Raw genomic sequence first — 20652 nt, 5'->3', positions numbered from 1 at the left:
AATAACGTTCTTACACTATCCTCCCTTTACTCTTAAATAATATAAACAATAAAAATGGTTTTAAAAAAATCTCTTAAATTCTCCATTTGCCAATACTTAATGAAATTTCCTTCCAGAGACCTAATTTTCTTTTTTTTACTTTTAATTTTTTTTTTTTTGAGTAAGCTCTATGCCCAACATGGGGCTTGTACTCACGACCCTGAGATCAAGAGTCACATGCTCTACTGACTGAGCCAGCCAGGTACACCAGAGACCTAATTTTCAATGTGGATAGCAGCATACCCTTTTTCTTCTCTAATCCTAATAAAATGTTACTGGTTAGATGAAATTCCTTAAATATAAACTGTTAACAGCTTCTGAAAGAGATCTCCTCTTCCTCAATTACTGAAAAAACTACATTCAACTAACCTTCTAGCACTGCCCACTTCCCTCCTTACTGCAGTGAATGAAGCTAATGGCAGCTATTCTGTGGACTTATTTCTTTCACCCTAGAGAAAAGGCATGGGACAGTTTCTAATTAAAAATATTTCTTAAATTAAAATATTTGCTTAGGGGCGCCTGGGTGGCGCAGTCGGTTAAGCGTCCGACTTCAGCCAGGTCACGATCTCGCAGTCCGTGAGTTCGAGCCCCGCGTCGGGCTCTGGGCTGATGGCTCAGAGCCTGGAGCCTGTTTCCGGTTCTGTGTCTCCCTCTCTCTCTGCCCCTCCCCCATTCGTGCTCTGTCTCTCTCTGTCCCAAAAATAAATAAACGTTGAAAAAAAAAATTTTTTTTAAATATTTGCTTAAATAATACCATGAAATATGCCATTTATTATATACCCAATATAATAAATGTAAAAAAAAAGGTATCAGAATATTATCACACTTTTTGTTCAAAAAGTATACAATTTTTTATATATAAGTATAAATGCACAGAAAAAAGTTAATGGAAGTTATCTCTGAGTGGAAGGATTACAGGTAAGTAAGAAAGGGTTTGGGGCTGTGTTTTTGTTTTTTTTTAACTTTACATTTGTCTTATTGGCTTTCCCTACAATGCAAGGAGAAATTTGAAAAAGTTTAAAAAAAAAAACAAAAAACCCAGAACATACCATCATTGACTCGGTAACATAAGTTACACTTCCATCTCCTTTGATCAAGAAAGCTGACAAAAGGGTTGATGTACGTCCTGCATGAGCGGCATCTCACAATTGTACTGGAGGTAACCACAGGCAATTGCTAGAAAAACAAAACAAATTTTTTAAAGGGAGTGATCATTACGTCTAAAGGCCAAACATTAATCCATACCTTCCAGGTAACTTCTGGAATACTATAATTTTGGAGAAAAAAACAAAGGTAAAAAGAAGTGTTCAAACTGCCACACAAAAAAATTATGTAGATGAAATGTACTAATTTTAAAAACTACTGGTTTGTTCCAGCAGCATTCTCATTAAATTCTGCCTTTAACAAGTATTTATTTTGGGGTGTCTGGATGGCTCAGTCAGTTAAGCATCCAACTCCAGCTCAGGTCGTAATGTCGCAGCTGGTGAGTTTAAGCCCCACGTCAGGCTCTGTGCTGACAGCTCAGAGCCTGAAGTCTGGAGCCTGCATCAGATTCTGTGTCTCCCGTTCTCCCTCTGCCCCTCCCCTGCTCGCTCTCTGTCTCTCTCTCTCTCAAAAATATATAAACATTAAAAAAATTTTTAAGTATTTATTTTCTCATTAGGTATTTATATTATAAATCAAACATAGTAAATATCCAGTGTATTTTTCACATGGATGGTAAAGTAAGGATCAACATTCTAAGATCAATGAAATGACCAAGGAAATTATTAGGATTTCTTCATATTACATTAACAGGCTTACCAAGTTCTCATAAAATTACTGTGACAAAGTAAGGTAAGAGTAAATTATATTTAAATACTCAAACTCTCCAATTATGCTCCTATTTAAAGTTTATCCTACATATTAAAAGTTCAAAAGCCTGAATATAAGTTCGTTTTGGGAAAGTTACTTCACTTATGTATTAATCCTCTGAAAAACGTTAAGGTCCATATGTCAAGGTCTCAGAGCCTTAGGATAAAAGTGGACATCTTCTCTGTTTTTCCCTTTTAGCAGAGGGAACAGCTTCCTCAAGGAACAAATTTACTCCCAGAATGGCAGAACTGGAAGACTGGGTAAAGTATTTTAAATGGGCAAATAATTTACAACTTTTTAAAATAGCATGGTTGATTTATTTATTTTCTTTTAGTACTTCTATTCAGTTCCTCTTGAATTTTTTTAAAATTCAACTTATTTTACCTCATTTTCAAGTGTTTGGTAATAAAAGTGCTGGTTGAATTACAAATAAAAGAACCTGTCAGTGGTCAAATTCCTAAAGATAGCTCAAATAAATTCTACAAGTGATTCTTGCATTACTGTAGAAAATTCCTCACCATCAAGTTAATTTCCCATAAAACATTTACTTTCACTAGTGAAACATACCACTAGGTCTTTGAAAGGATGAAGCAGCAGTCCCAAAGGAAGTTTGGCTTTATTCAATAAGGCCTGAGTCTGAGGAATGCTAGTCAGCGTGCATCGAAATAACCTGTATCAAAGTAAAAATCATGTGTCAGTTGTTGTTATGATTATTTTTGGATAAAAAAAAAAAACTCCAAAAGGTACATTTAACACTGGGTCAAATTACAAAGAACACTTCAATAGGTCCTCTCAAATGTTGTCCCATTTAAATATTTAAGTCCTATTCAGAAAGAGAGGGTAGAAAATTACAACTATTATATAACTAAAATAAAGTCTCTTTTTGGCTTGGCTTGTGCATAAGACAGTTCAGACTAACAGATGACTTATTTTCCTTTATATAAATCTATATTACACTGGAATTAAAAGGTGATGACCCAAATATGCAAATGCAAACTTAAATTTATTACTGAAAAGACCTGTTTTGTTGAACGTTCTAAAAAGACTATTTAAAAATAACAAAATTTGGGGCGCCTGGGTGGCTCAGTCGGTTAAGCCTCTGACTTCAGCTCGGGTCATGATCTCGCGGTTCGTGAGTTCGAGCCCCGCATTGGGCTCTGTGCTCATAGCTCAGAGCCTGGAGCCTGCTTCGGATTCTGTGTCTCCCTCTCTCTCTGCCCCTCCCCTACTTGTGCTCTGTCTCTCTGTCTCTCAAACGTGAATAAATGTAAAAAAAAAAAAAAAAATTCGTGGGGTGCCTGGGTGGCTCAGTCGATTACACGTCTAACTTCCGCTCAGGTCGTGATCTCACAGTCTGTGGATTTGAGCCCAGAACCAGGCTCTGTGCTGACAACTCAGGGCCTGGAGCCTGCTTTGGATTCTGTGTCTCCCTCTCTCTCTGCCCCTCCCGTGTGTGTGCACGCATGCACTCTCTTTCTCTCAAAAATACATTAAAAAAAATTTTTTTAATATGACAAAATACGGCAGCTCTTTCTGTCCATGGGTCCGGGACCCAGGCTTTAATAAAAACACCTTAAATAAAAAAATAATAGAAATAACAAAATTCAATTTATCAGAAACTTGTTACCATATACATTTAAACTAATGATCCATTTGAAGGGAGAAAAGAGTATCATAATTCTGTTTGCTATACAAAAACAATTTAAGATGAGAGCAAATGAAGGATTATGTAGAATCAAATCCCCATACTTTGGACTTGTTCACCACAATGATAATGAGTATCAGAGTCCCAGTAGAGCAGATAAGAGCAGTAATCAGCTTGTAAGTTACAACTCTATTTCTTGAGTTAGAACATTTCAGATATCAATTAAAGTAAGCAATTTCCTAAGGTTTTTTTCTGTATGCAAAACTATTTTCAAAAATTAACATTTATACAATGTTTATAATACATGAAACTCCAAAAAAATCTTAAACTTCTAGAATAAATGTCATATTTAATAAGAAATGCTATCTGAAGCCTTACTCTGGGTTACAATTGAGTTTCTGGATATCTTCATGCAAATTTGGAACAGGAGGCTGCAAAGGTGTTGATGGAAGCATGTTTCTTTCTTGAAGAAGATTGATAACTCTTAGCCCTTCTGGATGGAGACTTAATCCACTCATGCTTGTAGTTAAATGATTAGCACCTAAGGGAGTCTAAAGATAATATAATTTCAAAGTAAACAGCCTTTATAATGTCTTCAGTTGAAAACAGAAGTGTATAAGGACTTGGTTACTTAACTTCACTATAAATAACAAAACTATAATCTAGATTTCCTGGTCAATATTTTGGTTCTGGAAATATATAACATGAGTCTTATGAAATATCCATTATTCCAATTGGTTAAAAAATTCATTACACCTTCCTAAAACTTTTTTATGTCTACACAATTTAAATCAAAAGATGGAAAAATGGTAAAAACAAAAACAAAAGCAAAAACAAAACACCAAAAAGTTTACCTGATTAAAGCCCTGTGGCCCACTTGGGTAATTCAAGGAAGAAGGTGGCATTGCAGTTGTACTAGGTGGTGCTGTGTTCTGATAACCAGGTGGTAAGGAGGGATATGAATACCCAACACTTCGGTTCATTGTGGGATTCTTATTAGTATGCTGTGGTGTTGCTAGAAACAAGGTAACTTTTAAGTTCTGTTTTATATTCCAGAATACTTTAAATACACACATCCACCCACTGAATTATAACTCTAAAATCCACTGGGTAATTTAATACTTTCATCCATCAATTTTGCAAAGTAAGACAAATAAACATTGCTAACAAACACTGCTAACAAAGCAACTGCAATGATTAAAATCAAGTTAATGTAGACTACATAAGCTTGGTAAGATTAATTTACTTCCATATCATTTCCAAAACTTTATATTCAGACTAAAATTCTAATTCAAAGCAATTTCAATGAAAAGATATTAAATGTTAAACTGGTTAAATACATTTGAGTAGATCTAATTGATACAAATACTCTATAGCTGTAACATAATAATAAAGCCCATGATCCCAATTCTGAAAGGAAAAAAAAACTAACAAAAAATCTAAAGGTATGGAGACCAAAAATGCTAACATGAGGTACTGTTGTGTGACATGATTATCAAATTTTCTCCGTTTCCTATAATGAACACAAACTAAAACAAAAAAAAACAAAGCAAAGCAAAGGAAAACAAAAACAACTTTCATAGCATCTCACCTGAAAAGCCACCGCCTTCAATTTCATCATAACTATTGTGAACCACCATAGATCCATTATTGGTATTTGGTGTAACACCTAAAAAAGGAAGTTTATTAATAATATTCAAACTAGAACAATCATTACAATTTCTGAGAAATTTGAGCTGGTATCTGAAATTTAAGGTAACTTTCCAAATACTTTAATCCACAGCCCAGGAAAAATGTCAAATGTTGAAATAAAAATTTCATTTAATGCAAGTTTTTAAATATACAGGACACATCTAAGTTTCAAATACTTTTATGAACTTCTAAAATGAATGGTCCTTTGTGCACGTTATAAAATTATATACTATCTGAGATTTCAGAAGTCAAGAGCAGCATTAAAAACCTCTAAAGAGCAGTACACACTGAAAAAAAAATCACCCAAATCAATAATATTTAAAGAAAATTTAAATTATGAGGATAAAAAACCTTTTTTTTCAAAGTATGGAACAAAATGGAATCTAGAATTAATTTCAAGGTGACATAAATTAAAGAATGAATGCTTTAGTCTAGAGAACAATCACTAAAATAAAATAAAAATCTTAGTTTGTCCCTCCCTGCCCCCCAGTTTAAAGACTTAAAAGATAAATGCCAGGGACATCTGCTTATGAAGAATTAAAATCTATTTCTAGGTGCCTCTGCTATTTATGAACTCTAACTCAGGTATAGAAGAAGCTAAAATTAATGAATAGTATCAACCTCTAGCTTCTAAGTACAAAGGGGCTAACTTTAATAATCATTTTAACACCAGATAGGTAAGTTTAATAGTTTCAATAAAATTAGTTAACTTCTTTCCAGTTCTGAAGGCCACCATGAGTTTAGCCATGAGTTGATACTGAAAACCTTGGGAAAAGTGTTTGTAAAAATAAACAAAAACATTGGGCATATTTTTAGTTGGTTAAAATTTTAAATATTTATTGTAGCTCAATTTTAAAAGTTATAATGAGGCAAACAGTGGGACATTATCATTTTGTTACTCATTGTTAACACCATTCTTTTCAAAATATTCACAGGTCAGTCTTTTCCCTACCTATAGTAATAAAAAAGGAAATGCTACAAGAAAAAACAAAAATGATAACATTAATTGTATTCAGTAGTCGGGTATAGTCAACAATTATTCCCCTCTTCTTGTTTTCCCATTTCCACATGTTGCTATTAATGGTTAGGTTATTGCTAAAATCAATTTTCTTACTTGCCAAAATATATTGTTTAAACTAATAACTGAAAACAATGCTTTAAAACACTTTATTATTTATATAAAACTTCAAAACGCTTGCATATTTTACTTTTTATTTAGGTTCATAAATATTTGTTAATACTTAATAGCAGAAATCAAAATACTGCTTCCATGGAAAAGAGCCAATATATTAAAAGAATCATTCTAACACCATGCCCAGAAAAGTGAAAGTTCTCTTCTCGCCTTCCTCTTCCAAAAGGCACCTAACTTTTTAGCCATGATTATTAAAATCTGCATGGCAACAAAAAAGTTAACAGCAGTGGTTCTCAAATGCTAGGCAACAGCCCAGCACAGGGTAGTAGAATTCTAAGGAGCCCTTTTTAAACCCTAAATTCCTGAAGGCCGTCCCTAACCAAAACAACTAGATTTTCTGGAAAAAATATTATCTGAATGCACAGAATTCAAAAAAACATTCACCCTTCCAACCTAAGTCAAAACTTTAGGACATGACTTGGTTTGCCTTGCTTACCTTCTTGGTTGACAGCTGAATTAAATGAGGGCTGGGGTACACCTCTATGTGATGATTTCTGAGGAGTGAGGACCCTCAATGGAGGTGGTCCTCCAGTTGGAGGGGGCCCAAGAGGAGCTCCTGGTTGAAAAGCGGTAGGCAGAGGTGGATTCACTAAGGGGGGTGCAGAACCTATAGAAATATTGTTTTTTCACAAGTCACTTACGTACTTAAGAAAAAGGGCAAAACAGCCTTTTACCAAATTTGAGTAACTTCTAAATTTACATTTTAATTAAAGTCAGTACCAAATTACCAGAAATAGGTTACCTGCTCAGGCTTATGAATTCTTAATTTATATGCATGCTTTACACATTTCCAAGTCTCTTTCACATGCTTCTTAATTTATCAATTATTAAAGTAGTATAAATATAAAATAAGCATCAAATCACTTCAATGCCCTGTTTAACTTTTTATAACCTGGTCATAGAGCTTCAACAAGGTCATGTCAAACATTCTGATAGAAATTAACATGAATAAAATTTTATTAATAACCTATTAATATAGGCCATTCAGTTAATTCAATTAGGTTGACAGCTTTCTAAAACTATAAACTATTGTGGTTATTCTAAATTCTGCAAGTTTTATTTCATTTTGCTTCTTTTTAATTGGGCCATAACCTTTCAGAATGGGATTATAAATTTGTACCTTGTTCAATGTTTAGCTAATAATAATAAAAAGTAGTTTGCTTTTGGGGCACCTGGGTGGCTCAGTCAGTTGAGCGTCTGACTGACTCTTGATTCTGGCTAAGGTAATGATCTCACAGTTCAATCGGATCGAGTCCCACACTGACAGCATGGAGACTGCTTAGGATTCTCTCTTTCCTTCTAACTCTTCTCTGCTCTTTCTCTCCCTCTCTCTCTCAAAATAAATATATATTTTTTAAAAAGTAGTTTAGTTTCAATGATGGTTGAAATATACTGTATTAAGAACATTCCCTAGGCTTAAAAATCAGGAAACGATACAAAGTTTATGTATATGCTTTATAAAACACTAATATCCAAGAGGTTTAAAAGTACTCATCAAACTAGGGCCACCTGGGTGCCTCAGTCGGTTAAGTGTCCAGCTTCAGCTCAGGTCATGATCTCACAGTTTGTGAGTTCCAGCCCCATGTCAGGCTCTGTGCCGACAGCTCAGAGCCTGAAGCCTGCTTCGGATTCTGTGTCTCCCTCTCACTCTGTCCCTCACCCATCCAGGTTCTGTCTCTCTCTGTCTCAAAAATAAATAAAAACATTAAAAAAAAGAAAAAAGTACTCATCAAACAAAACTAAGAATAACATGGTATTTGTTCTTGTATCTCCTTGTATCTCCCTGCCTTGATTTTACCAGTTTTCTATCAGGACAGTAAGTTTTGATAAGTGTAAAAACACTGTCAGTTACTTTTGGGGAAACTCTTCTCCATGATATCAAAAGTTCCATGGGGCGCCTGGGTGGCTTAGTTGGTTAAGCGTCCAACTTCGGCTCAGGTCATGATCTCGCGGTCCGTGAGTTCGAGCCCCGGGTCAGGCTCTGTTGTTGACAGCTCAGAGCCTGGAGCCTGTTTCCGATTCTGTGTCTCCCTCTCTCTCTGACCCTCCCCTGTTCATGTTCTGTCTCTCTCTGTCTCAAAAAGAAATAAACGTTAAAAAAAATTTTGTTTTTAAAGTTCCAAAACTCATACCACCTGTTCATTCAAGTCAAGAACATTGTTCCCACCTGCTCATTTACCAGAGGAGGAACAAAGTCTACAAAGAAGATGAAATATGGCTGGTAAGAATATGATTTAATTTTTTCATTGTAGGACTTTTTTTAATCCTCTGAATTTGTGAGTGAAATAGGTAATAAATTTTTGCTAATATTCTACCTGTATTTTGTAAAACCTTGTATTTTTTAACGAGAATAAAGATACCCAGATATGAAAATTTTCTTTGTATTCTTTTTTTTTTTTAATTATTTTGAACATGTATTCATTTTTGAGAAACAGAGACAGAGAGAGAGCACAAGCAGGGAAGGGGCAGAGAGAGAGAGAAAGACACAGAATCTGAAGCAGGCTCCAGGCTCTCAGCTGTCAGCACAGAGCCCAATGAGGGGCTTGAACCCACAAATGTGAGATCATGACCTGAGCCAAAGTCAGACACTTAACTGATTGAGCCACCCAGGCGCCCCCAGATATGAAAATTTTCAATGGTTCTTCAATATTGTTCAAATCTTCAGAGCCAAATGAAAAATGATCGTATTATTGAACCTTGTAGCCCCAACAAGATGAATCAGTGCCCTGCTGACAAGGGAAGACAAAGATTACTGCCATATAACTCTCTTATCAAAGCAACACTGACACATATCCAAGGCAATACAGACAAGTCAAAGGAACAAAAGGACAAGGTACACTACCAACTCAGCATGAGCAAGAATGTATGATATATCCGACCACAAAGAGGTAACAAACTAATGTTTAACAAAATACTAGTAAGCGTAGAGATTTTTCATACCTTTAAGGAAAAAAAATTGAAACCACAATATGCTACATTTCATAAAACAGATATTTTGTCAAGCTGAATAATTTTTTAAAGATTTTAAGTAATCTCTAAACCCAATATGGGGCTCAAACTCAGAAACCTGAGATAAGAGTTGCATACTCCACTGATTGAGCCAGCCAGGCGCCCTTCAAACTGAATAATTATTTTTTTCTTTTAAAGTTTATTTATTTATTTTGACACTGGGGAGGGGAGAGGGAGACAGAATCCCAAGCAGGCCCCACACTGTGAGCACAAAGCCTAATGTGGTGCTTGAATCCACAAACCATGAGATCATGATCTGACCCGAAACCAAGGGTCGGACGCTCAAATGACTGAGCTAACCAGGTGCCTGGCAAACTGAATAATTCTTATTTGTAACACTAATAGCTAGAGTTTTAAAACCTGCCCTTTGAGATCCCTAAAGTTAGTGTAAGGATGTTAAAACATAGCCTATAAGAAAAAAAAAAAAGTCAGAGAAATTTAATATGTGGACTAGAAACAATATAACCTAGACAGAGTTTTGAGATCAGATAATCAGGCACCTATTGCCAATGACGTGTTGAAAAAACAAAGGTAAAAAATGAGGAATTTTTTAGAAATATCTTAAAAAAAAAAGAGTAGTAATACATTTAAGGTTAATATTCTTAGTTTATATATCCTTCTTTCATTTTATATATATATTTATTTAATTTTATGTTTATTTATTTATTATTACTGATTTTAAGTTTATTTATTTTTGAGAGACAGAGAGAGACAGAGCATGAGCATGGGAGGAGGAGAGCGAGAGGGAGACAAAGAATCTCAGCACAGAGTCCAACACGGGGCTCGAACTCACGAGCCGTGAGATCATGACCTGAGCTAAAGCCAGATTATTAACCAAACTGAGCCACCCTGGCACCCCATAAAGTTTATTTATTATTTTGTAAGAAAGAGAGCACATGGGAACAGGGAACATGGGCAGAGAGAACAGGGAAGGGGCAGAGAGAGAGAGAATTTCAAGCAGGCTCCAAGTTATCAGTGCAGAGCCCCATGCGGGGTTCGAATTCATGAACTGTAAGATCATGACCTGAGCCAAAATCAAAAGTCAGACATTTAACTGACTGAGCCACTCAGACACCCCATTTTCCTTCTCTTATATGGGAACCTTCATAAGTTTTGACACTTGCTTATGTCTCCTTCACCACATCTGTGGTGTAGCCCTCTACCTGAGGACTTCTGTTATAGACAAAAAATTTCAGATTATTGATGATGTCCTTTTTAATGAAAAGCTACACATACTCTTAAATAGTTATCTTTTTCTTTAATTTTTAAAAATGTATTTATTAATTTTGAGAGCAAGAGTGCAACTGGGGAAGGGGCAAAGAGAGGAGAGAGAACCCCAAGTCGGCTCCACACAGTCAGTACAGAGCCTGACAGGGGGCTCAAACTCATGATCTGCAAGATCATGACCGGAGCCGAAGTCAGAAGGTTAACCGACTGAGCCACCCAGGTGCCCCTTTAACAGGTTTTAAATAATATCTCTTCCCAAACTATTTTCTTGTGGCTTTGGGCAAAGTATGCAAGCCTCACATTTCTTATCTGTAAAAGAGACTGTGTGAAGATTAAATAAGATACCACATATAAAAGTTTGGTAGGGGCGCCTGGGTGGCGCAGTCGGTTAAGCGTCCGACTTCAGCCAGGTTAGGATCTCGCGGTCCGTGAGTTCGAGCCCCGCGTCAGGCTCTGGGCTGATGGCTCAGAGCCTGGAGCCTGTTTCCGATTCTGTGTCTCTCTCTCTCTCTGCCCCACCCCCGTTCATGCTCTGTCTCTCTCTGTCCCAAAAATAAATTAAAAAAAAAAAAAAAAAAGTTTGGTAAAGTGCTGGAAAATAATATTCAATAAATGTTTTTAGAATTATCAATAATAAGGTGAAAATTCATTAATTTCAAGTGACTGACCCTCACTTATGGTGCCAAATGAGTAAGAATAAAAGCAACCAGAAAGATTTGAGGTTTTTTTTTTTTTAATTTTTTTTTTTTAATGTTTATTTTTTTTAACGTTTATTTTTGAGACAGAGAGAGACAGAGCATGAACGGGGGAGGGTCAGAGAGAGGGAGACACAGAATCTGAAACAGGCTCCAGGCTCTGAGCTGTCAGCACAGAGCCTGACGTGGGGCTCGAACTCACAGACCGCGAGATCATGACCTGAGCCGAAGTCGGCCGCTTAACCGACTGAGCCACCCAGGCGCCCCGAAAGATTTGAGTTTTAACAGCAGATCAGATTTCTACAAAGAAACTAATTTCCTAGAAGCAGCTTTAACCTTGATAGGCCAAAATGCAAAATGAGTTCATTGGGGCTGATGACTGACGAGAGGCTAAGAAAAATATTTCCAGGAGCCTGATGAAATGTATGTAGTATACAGACCCAGAAATACATATACAAGGTAATTACTGATATCCCTATCAAAAATCCAGCTGTCTTTTTTGCAAAAATTGACAAGCTAATACTAAAACTCTTATGGAAATGCCAAGGGACGCAGAACAGCCAAAACAGTCTTAAAAAAAAAAAAAAAGTTAGAGGAGTTATACCTGCCAAATTCAAGGCTTACTATAAAACTACAGTAATCAAATTGATACTGGTATAAAGATAGACATAGATCAACAGAATAGAAATCAGAGTCTAGAAATAAATCTTTACATTTATGATCAATTGATTTTCAATAAGGGGGCCAACAACATTCATTGGAAGAAACAACATTCCTTCCATCAAATAGACCTGGGTTAAATGCAAACCCAGAGGCACAAGAATGAAGTTGAATCCCTACCTAACACCATACACAAAAATTAACTCCCAAATCGATCAAAGACCTAAATATAAGGACTAAAACTATAAAACTTTTACAAGAAAACATAGATATAAATCTCTGCCCACTGTTTTCTAAAACTGCAGTTCTGCTCAATAACACTCCTCACTAGAAAAGCTACTGTCTGTTCTCACCTACCCCTACAGGATACTACAGTTTCTGGGGACCAAAACTATCTAAGCTACAACAAAAAGATAATCCAAGCTTCTTCAGATCAAGACCAAAGACAGATCAGAGGGATTAAGCTTCCTACACTACAAGATGGAACCCAGTTAATAAAAGTAATGGCAATGGAGTGCCTGGGTGGTTCAGTCAGTTAAGTGTCCGACTTTGGCTCAGGTTATGATCTCACGGCTCGTGAGTTTCAAGTCCCACATTGGGCTCTGTGCTGACAGCTCAGAGCCTGGAGCCTGCTTCAAGCTCTGGGTCTCCCTCCCTCTCTCTCTCTCTCTGCCCCTTCCCTGCTCACACTCTGTCTCTCTCTCTCTCTCTCTCTCTCTCTCTCAAAAATAAATAAAAACATTAAAAAAAAAGTAATGGCAAGTCCTTAAGGAAGTGGTTCTGTATGCATATCTGATTCCCTGAAATATCATGGCTGAAAGAAACACAGAGCATACTTTCAAAGGAAGGAAGCAAATCCATGATTTTAAGTTAACTCAAAGTTTAGAAAAGTAATTTCTTTAAATATTAACAATGATTTAAAAAACCAATAGTTCTCCATATGGTTTCAGGGCTTGAAATGTTAATTAAAACATCTAAACAAGCAAAATTTTCCCGTTTCTACATATGAAGCACTCCTATTAAGAACTTTAGGGCGCCTGGGTGGCGCAGTCGGTTAAGCGTCCGACTTCAGCCAGGTCACGATATCGCGGTCCGTGAGTTCGAGCCCCGCGTCAGGCTCTGGGCTGATGGCTTGGAGCCTGGAGCCTGTTTCCGATTCTGTGTCTCCCTCTCTCTCTGCCCCTCCCCCGTTCATGCTCTGTCTCTCTCTGTCCCAAAAATAAATAAACGTTGAAAAAAAAAAAAAAAAAAGAACTTTACCTGATTTTATGAAGCTGTTTTGAAGTGAAGGATCCCCAGAAGAAACATATTGATGAGTTGTCAAATTTGTATTCCCAGACAGAGATTGGGATGATGCACGAGGACAAAGGTCTGTCTGGGATCCTGTGGATGGATAGTTATATTGCCAATTTGAAGGTGGTTGTACACTGGCTCCAGGAAGAAAGCTACCAGAAGGCATTGATGTAGCAGCTGCGTTCTGAGAAGTAGGTAGTGGCATTCGGGGAACAGAACCACTGTGGAGTGAAGTTGTCACTGGATTAGAAGCCACAAGTGGTCTATAAAGAGTCTGCCCAGGTCCCTGACAATTACTTAAGGGAGAAACAGTCTGAGAACCACCATAGTTAGACTGTCCAGAGACGGGATTCAGAGTCTTTGCTGGTATTAGATGAGGGTAGGATCCTGGAAGCTGAGAATTATATCCTTGGCTCACTGATACTTGTGAAGACATCAGTGTATTTTGGACAGGACCTTCCAATAAGAAGAGAAAAAAATTAGTCTTGCAAACAAAGCAATAAAAATACTTCTAAAAATACAGTGCAACATGTGGTACTCGTACAATTCAACAATAAAAAGACATATAACTCAATTAAAAATGAGCAAAGGATTTAGACATTCAAATATATTTCTAAAGAGATATACAAATGGCCAACAAGTACATGCAAAAAACACTCAACATTATTAGTCACTAGCGAAATAGAAATCAAAACCACAACAGGATGGCACTGACACCAAGTAAGATGACTAAAATGAAAAGACAGTAAACATTTTAGTGTTAACAAGAATGCAGAGAAACTGGAAGCCTCATACATTGCTAGTGGAAGTGTAAAATGGTGCAACTACAGCAGAAAACATTTTGGCACTTCCTCAAAGTATTAAACAGTTAATGTATAATCCAGCAATTCCACTCCTACCCTGCATAAAAACTCATACACAAATGTTCATAACACCATTATTCACAATTGCCAAAAAGTGGAAACAACCCAAATGTTCAGCAACTGATGAACAGATAAACAAAAGGGGTGTATCTATACAATGGAATATTATTTGATCATAAAAGGAATGAAATATTGATGACATTTTTTAACACAGATAAACCTTGAAAACATTAGCTAAGTGAAAGATGCTGGTCACAAAAGGGCATACGTACAATGTATGATTCATTTACATGAAATGTCCGGAATAGGAGAATTCACAGACACAGAGACAGATTTGCAGTTCCCCTGGCTGGGTGGAGGAGGGAATGGGGAATAACTGCTAATGGGAATAAAGTTTCTTTTGAGAATTATAAAATATATTATAAAACTGATAGTACTGATGGAAGCAAAACTCTGTGAATATACTAAAAACCATTGAACTGTACACTTTAAAGCTGTTATATTAAAAAAAAATCCTGAAAATTATTTCTCCTACCCAGGAATAAACTGTTATTTCTATCCCTAAAATTAGACAATAAAAGGAAATAAGAAAGTTGGCTGCCATGCTGCTTTTCTGCCTGAGCTGTGGGAATGGGATGATCATGGAGGAGGGACAGCGCTGCTAGCACTTTGCCTGAAACACCTGCTGCTACATGTGCAACATCACTCACAAGGTAACAAATCCGAAGTTACTGAGTTCGAGTCCCTCATCGGGCTCTGTGCTGATAGCACGGAGCCTGTTTGGGTTTCTCCCTTTCTCTCTCTCTCTCTGCCCCTCCTTTGCTCACCTGCTCTCTCTCTCTCTCAAAATAAAGAAATAAACTTAAAAAAATTTTTAAGTTTAAAAAAGAATATTAAGAGAAAAAGGAAGTTATAAAAAAAGGTAAGATACCTTCTTATAAACCTTTTTATTATGAAAAATTTCAAACATACACAAAAATGTAAGACCCTTTATGCAGATTCCTACACATACAAAATAAAATGACTAGAATCACATTTGATGTATGTATTAGTTTTAGATAGCTTGATATTGTTATGATAGAAAGTTTTTCCATTTACAAACATGGTCTATCTCTACATTTATTCAAACATGTATCTTCCAACTATATTTCATGCTTTTTTCATAAAGATGTTGTAACTTATTTATTTATTTTTTTTTTTAAATTTTTTTTTCAACGTTTATTTATTTTTGGGACAGAGACAGAGCATGAACGGGGGAGGGGCAGAGAGAGGGGGAGACACAGACTCGGAAACAGGCTCCAGGCTCTGAGCCATCAGCCCAGAGCCCGACGCGGGGCTCGAACTCACGGACCGCGAGATCGTGACCTGGCTGAAGTCGGACGCTTAACCGACTGCGCCACCCAGGCGCCCCTGTTGTAACTTATTTAAACTAAACCTAGTTAGGGGCACCTGGGTGGTTCAGTTGGTTAAGCATTGGACTCTTGATTTCAGCTCAGTCATGATCTCACTGTCATGAGATTGAGCCCTGCATCATCTCCACACTGAGCATGGAGCCTGCTTAAGATTCTCTCTCTCTCCCTCTGTCCCTCCCCCACGTGCACACGCACGCACTCTATCTCCACTCCCAAAAAAAGAGGAAAAAAAAAAGAAACTAAATTTAGCTAATTTGCTACTAAATATTTTTTACCTCGTAAATAGTTATGATAGAATATTTAATTTTATTTCTTATTAGTTAAAATGCTATTGATTTTTCAAAGTACCATAAACACCCAATTATAAGGTGAGATTTTTCCTTAAAACTTATTTCTCAAAACAGAAGTCATCTTATATGAGTCTCTACAAAGGTTCTCATTGTACAAAAATGTTTTATACTAGTGGATTAATACTATTTATCAAACTGTGAGTAGCAATATATTAAATGACTTATAAAATCAATGAGTTACAAACTATCCTTTTTGCCATCAAACAGAAGACATTAGTTAAGAATGGCAAATATAGGGGCGCCTGGGTGGCTTAGTCAGTTGAGCATCTGACTCTTGGTTTCGGCTCGGGTCATGATCTCACAGTTTCTCGAGTCCAGACCCCATATCAAGCTCTGTGCTGGCAGCTGGGAGGCTGCTGGAATTCTCCCTTTCCCTTTCCCTCTCTCTCTGTCTCTCCCCCACTCACGCTGTCTCTGTCTCCCTCAAAATAAATAAATAAACTTAAAAAAAAAAAGAATGGCAAACATCACAGTACATTACATGTAATTAAAGACAAATATTGTGGTTTCATATATATATATATATATATATATATGGTCACTACTTAAAATGTATTTTATTGTAGATTACAGTTAAAGTCTGAAAAGCACTTGACCAACTGATACTTTTGCAGCAACGCTTATCCCTCTATAATTTATTCCCTGCACATCGTGTTACCTTTTTAAAACATGGATCGTATCAACTTCCCTGCTCAAAACTTCCAAAGTCCTTATCTTAGCTTGTTGGACCCTCTGTGTCCCTGGCTTCCTTTCAGGTCTCATCTCCTATTTCCTTTTTTAAAAAATACTGGACATTGATTTTATTTTAATAAAACACTGCCAGGATAATACATATGTTCTTTCTGATCTGGAAGTAAAGTATCCTGTATCCCTTTGATTCTGTTTGTTTCCTACTTGCTCTCTAAGCAAATTTTAACATAAAGTTCAATTTTTCTGTAAGGTTAGGTTTAACGTAAAGTATGTCAACTCAGACAAGAAAGGCTTGAGCCACAGACAAGTGGCTTGAGCCACAGATTCACTACAACCATATTTGTTATGTTAATCAAGTATGATTCTTCTCTCATTAAGACCCTTCCACTCCCAAATTGATTTTACTATTAGTTAATAATATTTGTTTATCTATATAGGCCAAGGAGTCTTTTTATCTGATATCTCTAACTCAGAAGAGGTGGCTATGCATGTTGTTCTTAACTTGGAGCAGATTAGCGGTTGCAAACATATGCCTTTACAATTCTACCTTGTAACAGTTTACCATACAATATAAAATGGCTTAATGAATAATTTTCAGTAAAGACTGAAAGTTCCTCTTTAAATATGCATTTACAATGAAAATCCTCATCTTTGAGTCTAATAAATGCATATGGTAAAGTCACTCCGTCAGCTGACTTCAATTAACACATTTAATAGCCAAAGACCATTAGTCTCAAAATAATAAATATTTTAAATAAACAAACAAATAAACTGTACATATGCAGAGCACCTGGCTGGCTCAGTCAGTAGAGCATGTGACTCTTGATCTCAGGATCGTGAGTTTGTGTTCCACACTGGGCACAGAGATTACTTTAAAAATAAATAAATAAACTGTGCATATGTGTTTTATATGAAGTGTAAGTGTGTTTCACAATAAGCATTTTAAAATCAAAAAGTGCATTAAAGGGGTGCCTGGGTGACTCGGTTGAGCATCCAACACTTGATTTTGGCTCGGCTCATGATCCAAGGGTCATGTGATCAAGCCCCTCATTGAGCTCCGTGCTGACCAGGGAGCGTGCTTGAGATTCTCTCTCTCTCTCTCTCTCTCTCTCTCTGCTCCTCTCACCCACTCATGCTCTCTTTCTAAAATAAACAAAAAAAGCCTTTAAAAAAAGTGCATTAAAGATTTTAAATAAAATGATTTCATAAGTATAGAAGGAAAAAAATGAATGTTTCTAATACATAGTATTTAAATTTTTTCCTTACATATATCTTTTTTTAATGTTTATTTATGAGAGTGAGCATGCACATGTGTGCAAGAGTGGGGGAGGGGCAGAGAGAGAGGGAGATAGAGGATCAGAGTCCCAATATGGGGCTTGAATCCACGAACCATGAAATCATGACCTGAGCCAAAGTCAGATGCTGAACAGACTGAGCCACCCAGGTGCCCCTCCTTACATATACAGTAAAACCATAATTCATTCCAGAAACATGCTTGTAACCCAAAGCACTTGTATATCAAAGCAAATTTCCTCATAAGAAATCATGGAAACTCACATGAATCGTTCCACAACCCAAAAATATTCACATAAAAATGATTACAATACTGTATATGATACAAAATAATAAATTCAAAATATAAAGAAAAATAAACAAATTAATCTGCACTTACCTTTGAAAACCTTCGTGGCTGGTGTGAGGGAGACAAGAGAGAGGAGGAGGGTTATTGTGTAGGATGACTTTCACTATCACTAATGGAATCACTGCTGTCTACTGGTAATTCAAGGTAATCTTTTTCATTTCGTGCAACTTTAACAAGGAACCTATCCAATGACATTTGCTTTTGCCTCCTTTTGAAAATTTTATGGAAATGTGACATTGCATCAATGATCATCCACTCCCACAGCAAGAGAGATAGAGAGGGGGAACCATTGGCTCAGTTGTGATCATGTGACATTTGGTGTCTTGTACCACTAGTATTGCAAGACATCACTCGTTTATCAAGTTACAATTTATCAGAAATGTTTGCTCATCTTGTGGAACGCTCGCTCACAGAACAAGTTACTCGCAATCCAAGGTTTTACTGTATATCTTTTAAATACAAAGTTTAAAGATGCATATGTTAATAAAATAAAACACCAAATACCACAAATAGTCATTTGTTTATTTCATACATACCCCTAGAATTTCATACTTCAAAGTGAGTTGAAGAAAAATGAAGAGGGGAAAATTTTCTCATTGGGAAAATGGAGAATTGCCTTTTCGGAGGATCACTTTATATTTAAGCATATATATAACATTTCATACCATAGGATACCAAATAGATTAAATTTTATTGTCAAAATATCATCTTAACTTCTTTAAACACAAAACTAAATCTGTCACCCTGCACAGTGTGGCACCATTCTGACTCAAATATGTGATTTGGTTCCCTTTTACTTAACTGTTAAATTACAAGGTAGGGGATTTAGGAGATCAGAAAATCCAAAACCATCACAATCATAGTCGTCTTTCCAAATAAGAAAACAAAACAAAAGAAACAAAAACACTGGGACCAGAAGGTACAGTTAAACCAATCCATTTAGTCCTGGCTCTTATCAGGGGCACTGTCTCCAATAAGAACATTTCTGGTTAATTTCTGGACCTTTCTATTTACATTTAGGGTTTTTGTTTTGTTTTTTTTACTGATCTCTATCTTAAGACCCCAAAGAAAGCAACAGATTTATAAATGTGCATATGCCATGGTAATCCAATGGAAAAGTACTTAAAGTATTCAAATGGTGACCTTTTAGGCCTGGAATCATTTTAAGATAAGACAAAAAAAAAATTGGCCATAGGGGAAAGGCCACTGTTCAATGGTACCACCAATGAGAAGTCACCAAAGGGAAAGCTAAATATATTCATGAAAAGCAGCTAAATATGTTACTTATCTGATTATTTACACAGGTTTTAAAAGGTTTCATTTTCCTGAATTTTATCCCCTCAATGTTTATAGAACCCATTTATATAGCCATCTTGAATGCTTCTTGAACAACACATGAGGTAAGGGAAGAGTGAAAAGTATAAATAAGCAACTTATCTCTGGCTGATCTCTGAAACATCAAAACAGAGAAATATGTTGTGGGAGATTAACTAGTTTGATTTCTAAGAATACTATGCTTATATATACATGATTTATCAAACACTAATAAATGAATTACAGAATGTACATATTCCATTTTAAAAATATTTACTTACTTATGTATTTAATTATTTACTTACTTACTTACTTACTTATGTAATCTCTACACCCAGCGTGGGGCTGGAACTCATGATCCTGAGATCAAGAGTCACATGTTCTCCAGACTGAGCCAGCCCCTCCTTTTTAACTATTTATTTTAGGGGGCACCTGAGTGGCTCAGTTCAGCTGAATGTCTGACTCTTGATTTCAGCTCTGTTCATGATCCCAGGGTCCTGGGATCAAGTCCCACATTGGGCTCCGCACTGAGCATAGAGCCTGCTTAGGATTCTCTCTCTCTCTGCCTGCCTCTCCCCCACCTCAAATAATTAAATAAATAAAAGTTATTTATTTTAGAACGTGCATATTCCAAAGGACTCTCAAGATTCTGGTACCCTGAAAAACTTCGGGCTAAGAGCAGCAAAGTAACCTGTCCCAAATCACACCAAAAGTCCACACAGTTCACTGAAGCCCTAGTCATTTTCTATATAGTCTAACTCCAGTGTAGTGCATATTCAATCTCTAAGATATAAAAAACTATCTAAAAAATGTTATAACTCCTATACAATCAACTTCCTGATAGTACAAGGTCACTCTATATGAAATGTATATGGAAAGAGGCATTATAAAGTAGTAATTAAGAGCACAAACTGGGAAAAAATGTCCAAGAGTAAATTCTGGCCTTGACTTTTACTAAGTGTCCTTGAGCAAGATATTTATTTAACCTTTCTAGACTTACTTTCCTCATCTATAAAACAGGAAGAGTAAAAGCAGCTAAATTATAGCATTCATGTGTATAGTAGGAAGAAAAATG

General features: G+C 36.3%; 1 protein-coding gene across 1 annotated transcript in view; it reads right to left on the bottom strand.

Annotated features, from left to right (window-relative positions):
* Positions 1–20652, bottom strand: part of SEC24A (SEC24 homolog A, COPII coat complex component) — a 73027-nt gene that overhangs the window by 38570 nt on the left and 13805 nt on the right. Inside the window, exons 2-8 of the mRNA XM_047084798.1 lie at positions 13274–13762; positions 6859–7029; positions 5130–5207; positions 4393–4553; positions 3917–4089; positions 2461–2563; positions 1089–1215 (exon numbers count right to left, since the gene is read on the bottom strand). Coding sequence (XP_046940754.1) covers positions 1089–1215; positions 2461–2563; positions 3917–4089; positions 4393–4553; positions 5130–5207; positions 6859–7029; positions 13274–13762 — 1302 coding nt within the window. The remainder of the gene's footprint in view (positions 1–1088; positions 1216–2460; positions 2564–3916; positions 4090–4392; positions 4554–5129; positions 5208–6858; positions 7030–13273; positions 13763–20652) is intronic.

The sequence above is a fragment of the Lynx rufus genome, unplaced genomic scaffold (assembly GCF_022079265.1).
Source record: "Lynx rufus isolate CCGP_SWC_20201006 ecotype Redwood Valley unplaced genomic scaffold, mLynRuf1.p SCAF_1, whole genome shotgun sequence".
Lineage (NCBI taxonomy): Eukaryota > Metazoa > Chordata > Mammalia > Carnivora > Felidae > Lynx > Lynx rufus.
This window is presented reverse-complemented; position numbering and strand designations above follow the sequence as displayed.